Source organism: Podarcis erhardii, assembly GCF_964252035.2.
Source record: "Podarcis erhardii genome assembly, chromosome: 1".
Taxonomy (NCBI): Eukaryota; Metazoa; Chordata; class Lepidosauria; order Squamata; family Lacertidae; genus Podarcis; species Podarcis erhardii.
In genome coordinates this window covers 78319765-78332456 of record NC_138497.1, presented here as the reverse complement: position 1 = coordinate 78332456, position 12692 = coordinate 78319765, and the positions used below count along the sequence as shown (strand labels likewise).

General features: G+C 44.6%; 1 protein-coding gene across 2 annotated transcripts in view; it reads left to right on the top strand.

Annotated features, from left to right (window-relative positions):
• The window catches only part of CD151 (CD151 molecule (Raph blood group)), a 43947-nt gene that overhangs the window by 18068 nt on the left and 13187 nt on the right, over positions 1–12692 (top strand). The window contains exons 2-5 of one of the 2 annotated variants that reach the window (XM_081880692.1): positions 2296–2408; positions 2960–3151; positions 6790–6864; positions 10671–10775. In XM_081880692.1, coding sequence (XP_081736818.1) covers positions 2325–2408; positions 2960–3151; positions 6790–6864; positions 10671–10775 — 456 coding nt within the window. In that variant the 5' untranslated portion in view covers positions 2296–2324. The remainder of the gene's footprint in view (positions 1–2295; positions 2409–2959; positions 3152–6789; positions 6865–10670; positions 10776–12692) is intronic. The other variant, XM_081880691.1, reaches the window with a different exon arrangement.

Genomic DNA, 12692 nt, shown 5'->3' with positions numbered 1-12692 from the left:
GCAGCCATTGATAGTCTTATCCTCAGTGAATTTATCTAATCCCCTTCGAAGGCCATCCAAGTTGGTGACCATCAAATGTGTGTTGATCTGTCCTAAATCCATCACCATTCAGCTTCACTGAATGACCCTGGGTTTCTAGCATTATGAGCGGAAATTTAGCATCCTTCTGGGACTGGGACATGCATTTATCCAAAGTGTATGAAGGTAATGGAAGTCATTCTTGCACTGCGTATGTACCTTCAGGGAGTAGGAGGCAATTTGATCATAATTGTATCCATGAAGAGTTGGGTTTGTGACAGGTTTGTAGACCGGATGGCAACTTGGCTGCTGAGATGAAGGTTATAGATGCCACCCATAGTTTAGATAGCCTGTTAGATTGTGCAGAGGAGGAAGTCAGTGTTTGTGTGAGCAGGTATGCACCAGTGAGAAGGAGAACTGTAATTGTGCAAAACTGGAAGGTAACATTGAAGACCACAACCTCTGAGGTGGTAGCTTTCTCTGAAATGCCACCCTGTTCCATGTGCAGGGTGAGTTGGTTAAGTGAAACTGAGCTGTCTCTATGTGTAGATGAGATGGTTACACAGGGAGAAAGATTAAGGTGTTTGGGGCATTGGGGAATGTTTTGGGATAAGCTGGGCCTGTACCACTGAGAGGGGATCCTCTGCTTGAACCAGAATGGAACCAGATGCCTGGTGCTTAACATTAGAAAGGTTGCAGAGCATTTATTTAACAAACCCTTGGGGGGAAGCCCACGGAAATGGGAAGGTGTCCATTTCAGGATGAATCATCCCTACAGGGTGAGGATGAACATGTTTCTGATCATCCAAACAGAGGTGGGGTAGAGCTGGACCATGAGCAAGCAGCAGAACATGAAAGCCAGTCAAAGTGCCAGACAGGGAAAACTGTAGTTTCTAGGATCCTGGGGTTTTTTTTGGGGGGGGGGGGCGGATCATGACAGCAAAGCCAGTTTATTTTTGTAGCATGTATGTCTGTTTCAATTGTTGATATAATCTGTTCTATCTATAGATAAACGAAAGGATTTTGTTTTTTGTCCTGGGGACAGTAAATCTCTCATCTTATACAAGCAGTGTATCCCGAGCGGGTGGGGGGGGGGAGCAGTGGATGAGAGTGGGATCTTTGAGGACAAATGGATGCCTCTGAAGCTCCTTTTTATGTTTTGGCAGAGCTGTGCGGTAATTTCTCATGTCAGGAAGCCAAGGAAGGAGCCTTGTTGTTCTCTCCCTTTTACTATCTTGGATGTATGCTGTCATCTCTCAGCCTCTCCCCTTCGCTTGTGAACCCTGCTTGCTGCCAGCTATGCTGTCACATATCCTAAGAGAAAAAGAATAAAACTTTCCTTGCATAATTGGGTAAAAGGGACAGACTGAGATGGCTCAGACATGGAAACATTCCCATTCTGGGAATCTCCTCCTGCCCCCAGTGTCATGTACCAATTCCTGAGGAGGTCACATAGCTTCCGAATCATGTGAGGGAGGGGAAAAGGGAAAATTTCTCTGCACCAAACACTTAACTGCACATGAAATCCAGGAGTGGACTGCTGTTTCTAGCTCCGCGCCATTAGGGGAACCTGAGCAAGATGATTTCTCATATGCCTGTGCTCTGTGTTTTTTTGGTTTTCCAGCACAATTCCAGGTGCTAGTGAAAGCTTATAACAGGGATGGGTGGGTGGGTGCTGTGGCTCTCTGGATGTCTCTGGACTCCCATCAGCCCTGGCCAGCATGGCCAGTTGTCAGGGTTGAGGGGAGTTGTAGTCCAACAACATCAGGAAGACAAGAGGTTTCCCCATTTCTGGCTTATGAAATTTTGGATAGCCTGAACCCAGTCTACCTTGAAGAAGACTTTTGGCCATATGACCACATGGTATCAGCAGGGGGCCATAGATTGGTGGAGATGTGCCCTGGCACATAGTGATCTTAACACCAGGAGTAATAGTAGGGAAAGGGCTGTAGCTGAGTGGTAAAGCATCTGTTTTGCATGCAGAAGGTTCCTGCAGGGTCATTCCCTGGAGACCCACTTCTGATCAGTGTAGACAACAGATGGACCAGTGGTTTGACTGGGTACAAAGCAGCTTCCATTGACCTGTCCTGGAACTGACAGGGTGGGCTTGCAGTATTACCAGCCATGTTTTTCCCCCTTATGTGTTTCTTAAGTTATATCTTGGCAATGCCTGTTAAGAGTGATGGTTGAATACAGAAGAAAGCTGGTTGACAGTTGCACATTGGGTGTCAAAAGGGGAAAAGGGTTTTCTAACAGAAGTCTCCCCTTTTCTTGAAGCTTTTCCACAGCCCTGTTAAATTGCGACAATGCGTGACTACTCTGAAAACAAGGAAACATGTGGGACCATCTGTCTCAAATATCTCCTCTTCATCTTCAACTTCTTTTTCTGGGTAAGGAGCCAGCTTTAGCAATTTTGCTGATTTGTGCTGTGAATTTGGGAGTATCCTGGAGCAATTGGGCGATTAGGATAGACTTTTAATGCTCTTCTGCATGATTTAAAGAGAGCAGCCAAAATTAGCAGATAGTTGGAGCTTAGCTTCTAGCTGCTTCTTTATTTCACAAAAAGCACAGCCACATTGAGTGCTAGGTTAGAACTTCTCCCTGATAGCTTTCTGAAGATGGGGTGTTGATGGCATAGCCATAGGAGAGCATTCCACTGGGTTATCCCCAGATTCCCTTCTGAAGTGGTAAGTTCCAGGAGGGCTGGAGGCCCTCTACACATAGATAGGCCTTTCTTTATTCTACTGTTCCCATAGGTTCCATCAAAAGTGACCATTAGAAATCTTCGAAGCAGTGTGATAGGCAAGGATAAGAGTGAAAAGGTGCTTCACTTGAACTTAGATCCTGATTGAGATCAGCAGGAGCCCCTCTGCCAAGGGACCCTGAATCAGATCTTGGTGAACCACCACTGATGACTCATTATCTTCCTTTCTCTCTTAAGCTGGCAGGTGGAGCCGTGATGGCAGTGGGCATCTGGACCCTGGCTGAAAAGAGTGATTACATAAGCCTCCTGCAGTCCAATACGTACATGGCAACAGCCTACATCCTGGTGGTGGCAGGCGTTGTGGTCATGATCACTGGCATCTTGGGCTGCTGTGCTACATTCAGGGAGCAGCGGAGCCTCCTGAGAGTGGTGAGTGCTCTTTAAACAAGTGGGAAGAACTCAGTGTAGGCAGGGATCGACACGGAGAGCCATGGTAAATTGTAGCAGGAAAACAGGGGTTAAGACAGAAAGAGAAATGTTTGGGTGGGGAGACCCACCACCAATTCAGCCCTTGGGAAGCTACTGCCAGTCAGTGTCTGCAATACTGAACTAAATGGACCAGTGAACATAACCCCTGTTGGATCAGGCCAGTGGTCCATCGAGCCCAGCATCTCAGCCAGATGCTTCTGGGAAGCCCACGTGGGACCTAAGCTCAAGAGCGTTCTGCCCACCTGCAGTTTCCAGCAACTAGTGTTCAGAGGCATGGCTAGACTTGTGTAAGGCATCTTCCTGTGTTCCTATGAGATCCTTCATATGCTCCTCTTTCTGACATCAACAGGAATACCTGTGTCAGAGTATAATGTGAAAAGTAGGCTTGCTCCAACTAAATGTGTTGGTGGGGCTGGGAAATGGATGCGTTCTCTGCCAGTGCAGCTGTGAAAAAGGAAGGTGTGAGGCGGAGGCCTCTTTCGCAGGGACACCGTACAGTAAGGACAAAGAAAGCGCTATGATATTTCTGAAGTGGTATTTCTCATGGCTTGTGATGATACTGGAGCTGACATGGCCTGTAGACCATACCAATCCCTCTTGGCAGGCACACAATGGCCCAGTGTGCGGAAGACTTCTCCCTTTTTGTTTCTGTCTTTCCAAGCCAGCAATTACAGATGAAAAATTTGGTACAGTCCTTTTTTGTTGTTTTGCCACAGAAAACTAATGATTGTCTCTCGGGAACAAAAGAGCCTTTTGTTGCCATTCTCCCCTCCCCTGAGTGGCTGGTTGTGACAGATCTATTGTCGCCTGTCTCTTGGCCTCCGGTTTAGTTAAGCAGCATGCACAACAAACACTTTGTGGCCAGCCAGGCAGAGTTGGCTCAAAGGCTTCTGCCAATCCTGAGCTTAAGCCCATATCCCAGCCTTCGTCAGCCAGGCGCCTTCCCTCCAGCTGCGTTGGACTACAACTCCCATCAGCCCCAGCCACCACCATGGGAGCTGTAGTCCAACGCAGCTGGAGGGAAGGCACCAGATTGGCAAAGGCTGCCATACCCCAAGCATATTTTCACAAGTCTAGAGGGCCACTTTGCACCAGGTAACCCCAGTTTCTTTCAGTGTCATAATCTTGATGCTCAGTACAGAATGTCATATGTAAGGATAGTCTTTGTGGATCATCATGATGAATGAAAGTTTGAGAAGTGATGTGTCGGTTGTTTTATTTTATAGCCATAATGATTGAAAGCTAGAAGATATTCCTTTATAATGATGATTGTATATAGATGGCCCACTGAATTAGAAAGTGTGGGGTCTCTCTCTCTCTCTCCCCCTCTCCTCCCCCACCCACCCCTCTAACTCAGATCATATGACTTCCATAAAACTTTATTTTGGAGGTACTCCAGTAGATGATTCACATAGGATATTTAACTGATCTTCCTTCCCAGTTGTGGAATATCATCCCCTCCCTGCCCCAAAGGCAGCTCTCTTTGACTAATAGGAACTCTGATGGATTCTGTCCTCCTGCTCCAACCCCACCTCTTAAAGAAGAAATGTGCTTCTATATATATTAGATGTCTTACAGCTATGCTGTTTTAAATCTGGACTTTTCTATCAGCCCTGATTGTTCTGCCGTTGGAGAAATACAGATATACATATAGATATATCTCCTCAGTGGTCTGGTTGTGGGAGGAGGAGTGTACTTTCAAAGGGGACAATGTGAGAACACAAGCACTGGAAATTACAACTTTCCAGCTCCTTAGTTGATTGTTTCCTCTTTCCTTAATGTACAAGCTGGACAAAGGGATGATGTCAGTAGCTCTGCCTAACTTGTCTCCAAAAAGAAAGAAAGAAAGCAGTCCTTTGGGTTAAGGTGTGTTTCTGTTCAATTTCAGTCTCCCATTTTGGTTAGCCAGAGCACTGCTAGGTTACTCATTCTCATGGTATGAAAGGGATACCTTGTCCAAGCATGCAGTTGGTCTGAGGCTTCAGCAACACTTTGTGGGGTGAGTGAATGGCTGATGCGGTGTGCTCACAGACTGAAGACTGCCTGGCAGAGAAACCCTTCTAACTTTTACTGTTCAGTTAAATAACATTTATGCTATGAACTTCACTAGTGTGTATTTCCAGGGCAGCTAGCAAAGGAAGTAAATAAGACAATAAAATCCCTCAGATGAAAGATTGAAAAGCAGTTATTAAGGAGCATAAAAAAACCACACACGCTGGTCTTAAAAAAAAACTTTTCAAGAGCAGCATAGAACTTAATAGGCTTTCCAACGGTTGGAAACACTCAGGGCACCACAACTGAGAAGATCCTTGCCTAGTCACTACCCGCCTTAACTCCAATGGCAGGGGATTTGCAGGATGGCCTTTGGGTGTCCTAAGTCAGGGTTTGCCTGCACGGTGCTGCAGAAGTCTCCCCTGGGACTTGCAGGGATCCTGCTGGCTGCTGAAATGGGCTTGTAAAAAGCAGTCTATTATAGCCAGTAGAATAGGTTGTGGTGTGTGTAGCACCCGTGTCACTAAAACTGCAATACCAAAAAACACATCAGTAATTGTGTGTGGCTAAGTACCATAATGGCGGTGGCTGATACTTGTATACAAAGAGTTTCCAAGCAAATACATTTCAGATTTCTCCCATTGTATTCATTCTAATTCTGTTGCTGACGGTACATGTACACCTCAGACTGTCATAAGCTTAGTGATGTAATGTGTCATGAGTTCTGAACGATCCAAGCCTTACTCAAGTTCTGGGTTGGTTGTCAGCAGAATGGTCCACTTCAGGGGTCTCTGAGCAACTGGGGCAGGGAAATTCTTCTGTGTTTCACCCTGTGCCTGGTTTTATCCTTTGACGGTTCAGTCCAAAGTTCCGGAAGCTGCCCCTGTGCTGCTGCAGGCATGTTGCTGACTCTTGCCCATTTGGGAGAGCCCTCCCTGCTAGAAGCCCAGCTATTCTGAAACCCTCCCTGCCCTCACCAAGGAAACATTCCACTGCCCCCTAACAAGCTTGTGATGAGCTCCTAATGATGTCGCTTTGGAGGGCTTGCATTTCAAGACAAGTGGCATTGGCAGGAGAGAAGTAGGAACCACAGCTGTGAAAACCGTCCAGGGATGAACCAAGGCTCAGTCACTCGTGCTTTGCATGCAGGAATATTTGAGGCTCAATCCCTGGTATTTCCAGTTAAAAGCATTGCAGGTAGCAGGACTACAAAAGACGGCTGTGGAGATCCATTGCATATCTGAGTAGACCATGCTAGGCTGGGTGGACTTGAGTCAGCGAAACGTAGCTTCATGCGTTAACTACACTGGTTTTTGTTGCTGAATCTACTGAACTCAACATGTCATCTCTAGCTGTGCCACTGGATCCCAGCAAGTCACTTTCCCCATTCCGTGCTGCCCATTGTCTGGGCTTTCAAGCATTGGCACCCACCTCTGCTTGTTTTGCCAGTCTATGTTTCTTATGGGGGAAGTGGAATCGATTTGTTAGCTTTGAGCATTTCCTCAAAGATTTACATAGGGAACCATTCAATGGTGGTGACATTATGCTCTGGTCTATTCTAACACGTCATTTTGCTTTTTTTGCAGTATTTTATATTGCTGCTGTGCATCTTCCTGCTTGAGGTAATTGCTGGAATCCTGGCCTATATCTACTACCAGCAGGTAAGCAGCCACTAATAACTAGCAAAGAGCCCCTCAGTTTGACAGACTGTATTTTCCAGGGTTCTCACACCATTGCCTTTCACTTCTCACAAGTGTCCTGGTGTTTGTCATAAAAAAAGCATGCACATGTTTGTTTGTTTGTTTGTTTGTTTGTTTGTTTGTTTGTTTGTTACACTTATATACCACCTTCTCCTTCAAGGGGGTGTACAAAGTTCTCCCCATTTTATCCTCACTACAACCCAGTGAGCTTCATGGCTGAGCGGGGATTTGAACTCTTCATCGCTATGTCACACTGGTTCTCCTTTCGCTCTGCACAGCCCCACCTGTCATTCTGCTGTGGTTTCCCTTCATACTCCGATGTCCAATCCCAGCCAGCCCTATAGTGACAGCGGTGGCAACATCACAGGTGAAAGAAGCCTGCTGCTGGCAGAGGCTCTTCAGTTCCCTATGAACATGTCTGTTGTAGAGATGAGTGATGCCACTGTGGCCAATAAACTGATACCCTGAACTGATGGGGTGAGGGTGGGTGTACAAGAGATATTTAAGTGTCCTAGAATAGCAGGCCCGTATTGTGTGACTACTGAGAGTTCAGTTTAAAGGTGTCTTATGAGCCCATCTTGTCCTACCTTTTTTCTCTCCCAGTACCTTCCTCTGGTGTATAAAAAAACTTACTTTCATTTCAAATCTTATTTGCATGCATTCGTTTACAACGTTGGCCCAAGCAGAGCCAGTTTTGTGGTGCAGCAATGTATTTATTTATTTGATTCCATTTATGAATCACTTTCCATAAAATATGTTGAAGCCATTTCACAGTGAAAAACGTCAACAAAAATAATTCTATGTGTAAAAAACCCCCAAAAAACCATTTCGTGGGTCTACTCTGAGTATGTCTCTGTACGATTTCACCCAGTGATTTATATCAGTTTGATTTTTTTTTAATTTAAAAAAACTACCACTGCCACCCAAAATGGTATTTGCCTATGAATTGTGTATGAGTTTGCCAATTTAATACTGCATGAAATAGATCAGCATTGAGTTGATCCAGAAAAAGTGTCTTGATGTGTGAAAATACCCTCTAACAAAGCATCTGGCTAGCTGCTGCACCTGTGCTTGGAATACAAATTTCCCTTTGCATTGCCTCTTTCTCTTTTCCCTTGTCACATTAGTATGAAATGGACTAACAGTCTGATTGCTTGTGCTGAAGATTCCCCCCCACTTACTAGCAAAAAGCTGTTGTTACTGTAGCACCTTCCTATTGTATAAATAAGTGTGACTAAACTCAGAAAAGCTCAGTGAGGAAAATAAGAGGTCTACATGCACCAACTTCCTCAGGATCATCCATATTTTGTTTAAACGATTCTGATGTCAGCATTCAGCTACAAGTATACAGATCTGGTGGCCTAAAGGCAATGGGAAGATAGGTGTGTGACAGAACACCGTAACTCAGGTCTTCACACATATCCTTTTATAAAACAGATGTGTGCATTTCGACAAAGCTTGATCTCCTGGGCTACAGCACATGCGTTCATAAGCTTTGCATAGATCAGCCGTTCCCAACCTGGCGCTCTCCAGATCTTGCTGAATTACAGCTCCAGTCAGCCCCAGCCAGCGTAGCCAGAGGTTATCAAGGATGGAAGTTGTAGTCCAAAACATCTGGAGGGCACCAGGTGAGGGGGGGATGGCTGTTCTAGATGGGGTTTTTTATAGTATGTTCCCCCCACCCCATAGCCTCTGAGAAGACACCCTTGCAGGGATTTTGTTGCATCTTATTTATTTAATGGGTAAGGTAAAATGAAGCTAACTCCTATATCCAGGTTTGCATGGAAGTTGTTTAATAGACTGCCTTGAACAATTCCTAAGCAATCACAACTTCATATGGACAGAAATCATCCAGCACAGAACAGGCCAAACATTTTTTTCAAAGAGAGGACGCTTTCTTTTTCAAAAGCTGTCTGAGGAATCATTAGCTCTTAGCATGCTTATCCAATCAGCTTCCCAGGAAGGATGAGCTAATTTAAAATGCTGTTTCAGGAATGCATGGTATTGAGTTTGATAATGCAAGCAAGTGAGCATGGCGTGCTGGGATTTGTAGTTTGGGGAGGGACACCAGTGTTTGTGTGGATCCTACTTGTTTTGCAAGCCTCTGTTTCTTCTGTCTGCCACACCTTCCTTGCAAGCCTCCTTTCCCCTTATATCTAGGATTGAATGCACTTTGTCTTTTGTGATTCTTCCTCTTATTTTCCCCTCCTTGCTTCCCTTTCCCCCAGTATGCTTATAAAACTCTGTGTATTTGCTTTTGCTGCCTTTGTTCCACGCTGCAGTTCTTTCCTATGAGCCCACAGGTAATTTATTTTGTTTTTCCTGGAAGGCATCTGCTAATTGAGTCTCTCTCTCTAATTTTGCTTTTGGTGCCAGCAAACCTTTTCCCCTTGTATTTGTGTGAATTATTCATCTCTAAAGCCTCATATCATTTGGGTTCAAGTCAAAGCACTAGTCTGGCAAACAAATGATGCTCTAATCACTCCTTTGATATGTTTACCTTGTACAAGTGGAATTTAAGGATGTATCACTGCTGTATTTTGATGCAAAAACCCTTGCTTTGTTTCCTGGGGCATCCGCTTCTCTCCCCAAGTGCTTCTGTGGTCGAGCATTTTCTTTAGATGCTGAAAGGTCTCTGGGCTGAGTTCCTGACATTTGCAGTTAAAAGATCTCCGTGGGTTGGGCTGAGAGAGATCTCTGCTCAAGATCCTACAGATATGTAGCCAATCAGGGTTGACAGGTAGTTAGCTAGACGAGTCCATAGTATAAGGCAGCTTTGTTGTTTCTGTGTACATTGTAGTAAGAGTTTGATGGAACTTTCCATCTCATTCACCAGCGGTGAAGTGCATGCATGAGAGAAAATGTAGCTCATGGTGACAGCTGCAGAGCTTTACTTTCAAAAGTACTGGGGTTGCTGATAGCCTGTCCCATGAATCCAGTCAAGCCCAGGTGCTTAGGCCCAAGCCAGTGGAGCCCCAGGGCCATATAACAAGCTAGAATTCAAGTGAAGTGGGATGCCTGTTTATTTTACAGAAAATATTAGAAAATAAGTTTAGGCTAGAAGCGGCCAGACTTCAGGATTGTGGGACGTGTATTTGGCTTTTTAGAAGACACCCAAGGTCCACCGACTGGAGCAAAATAGTGGCAGTGTGATTCTGGTAGAACGTTGTTGGAACACTTTCAACTGGGGAATTGTTTTCAGTAGCAGAACTAACTCACAGTCCAGTTGGACACAAATCAACTTCTGGTTCCCCTCCTGCAGCTTTCTTCATCTCAGCAGCCTAGTTTAGAGGGGAGGAGGGGAGTGTGTCATACCTATTGTTAAAGGATTGGGAGTCAGAATTCTTGCAGATCACTCAGATCTCACCAGCAGAGTCTGATCTACCTAGGCAAAAGGGAAGAAAGGCTTGTTGCGTCTGCCTGTGTTTATTTAGAGCTTGGGGATTCTCTAGAGCAGGGATGTGACCTTCCGTTAGTCCTGGCCTACATGGCCAGTGGCTAGGAAGTTGTGAGTTCTAGTCCTGCTACATCTGGTGAGCCACAGGCTTCCTATCCCTGCTCTTGAGCAACCCACTTGCCTAACATTCTGCAACTCTCCATCTCGCCTTTGTTTCCCAAATTTATTTATCTTGTAAAATTGGACCAGGGATCTATTGAATCATTCTGGGTGCAGTTTTGTGTTGGTTATCATACAGAGAGCTATGTCGAAGAAGGATGTTATTCATATTTTCTTTCCATCCCCACTACCTTTCCCCCACCCTATGCAGCTGAATACGGAGCTGAAGCAAAATCTGAAGGAGACAATGACCCAGAAGTACATGAAGCCGGACGAAGTGTCTGTGACTAGTGCGGTGGACAAACTGCAGCAGGAGGTAGGCTTAGGAAATGGATTTAAATAGGGTGATAAGATTCTATATCTTTCGACTATAGAAGAAAGTATTCCACCAAATATGTGGAATGGTTTCTCCACTTGCCTAAAAGGCACAATTGATACACGATAGTAAACACCAAGGCATCTATCTGTAACAAACAGCCATAAAAATGCCAAAAGTAGTTTCTTTCCCAAATAGGTTTTATTTTAAACAATTGCAAACGGAGTAAATAAAGAGTTAACTTGTAATATATCAGAGGTTCAGTACTCATTTCTTCTCTTTCCAAAATAGATTTTATCTTGAACAACTGCAAACTCAGTAATAAAGAGTCCACTTGTGATATTCCAGTGGTTCAGTGCTTGGACATCATTCTGGTAATCAGATGTTTCGTCACTAAACTGTAGGAGGTTTGACATCGTTCTCTTTCTATGCTCCTCCCAATGGAAACATGCAGATGGGGAGAGATATACTCCTCCTTTAAGTCGTTTACATACTGTCTTATCTTGTATATTATTTACTACAAAACTCGATGACTAAGCTCTTTAGCGATGAAACGTCTGATTGATGTCCAAGCACTGAACCACTGGTATATCACAAGTGAAGTCTATTTACTGCATCTGCGTTGCAAAATGAGAGTCTAATTGCATAGAAATATATACATATAGGCCTCTGCTCATCTGGATTGTTTGATTCACAACTGGAGAGGGGGAGCTCCAGACTTCCATTTTCTTGAGTAGCACATGATATTATCAAATTACTGTTTTATCTCTCTCTCTCTTTTTGAAAACAGCTTTGAGGTTTGTTTGCTTTTTACAGTCAAGCAGTATTTTATGACATGAATAAATAACTATGAACCAGCCTTAAGAGATCTAGGGTTTGTGAGATACAGCTTGTCAGAATATTTGCAGAATGCTTGACCACACAGAGCAGTCCCTTGGATACCCTGACTGGGCTTTCCAAATATAGATAATTTCCCCCATGCCTCCTACTTTGTACAGATCACTTTCCCACGCCTTCTACTTTGGTTAACCTCCTTGGTCAAGAGGTGCTGTACAGGGCACATGTATTATTAGCACATTGCTGCCTCTTGGCTTCATTCCTGGCACAAGAAGTCCCAAAAGAGAAGCACAAGTGCAGCTGGTTAAAATAAACAGGTGGCCATATTTAGTGGTTGCGTCTCCGAAGCACCAATCCACTATACCTTCACATGTCATTTGAAGAGAAAAGTGAGAGCGCAGACACATCTTCATTTGGAGCAAATGTGGCAGCCTTTCCGAATGTGGAAGGTGATGAAGCCCCCGCTACTTCTTTGTCACATCTTTTTCTCGGAGCCAGTAATCTCTAGTGACAGAAGTGTATGATGGGAAATCCAGTTTAAAACAGAGCACAGAGAAAAGGCAGAGATTTTATCTTCCATCAAGCAGAGAAGCCCTATTTTAGGTCATTCCAACAGGGAGCACTTGTGTTGTCTGACACACCTAGTTTGGAAAACTTGGACAGGCATCTCATTGTTTTAGGCTGTAATTCATACAGGAGAGGAAGTGCACTCAGCTGCGTAGCTCCAAGGTTACAGAAAGTTATTTGAGACTTGCTGCAGTTCAGAAAGAAGGTGAAACCTTGGCTAGTGACAGGGGAATGATTGGTTCTTATTATTCCTACTTTTTAGTTAGTAAAACCACTTTACCACAGCAATATTTTTATACTTAAAATGTTGATATTCTAGACAGTAGTCCAAGCAGGAGATAACCAGAACATGCACCGCTCTGGCGAGACAGTCCACGGGCAGGTGGGGTCTCAGCCTGCATACCAGATGGAGCTGGTAAACAGCTACCTTGGACACAGAATTGACCTGCGCCTTCATGGACAGCTGTGAATCCAAAATGACTCCCAGGCTGCGTACTTGGTCCTTCAGGGGCA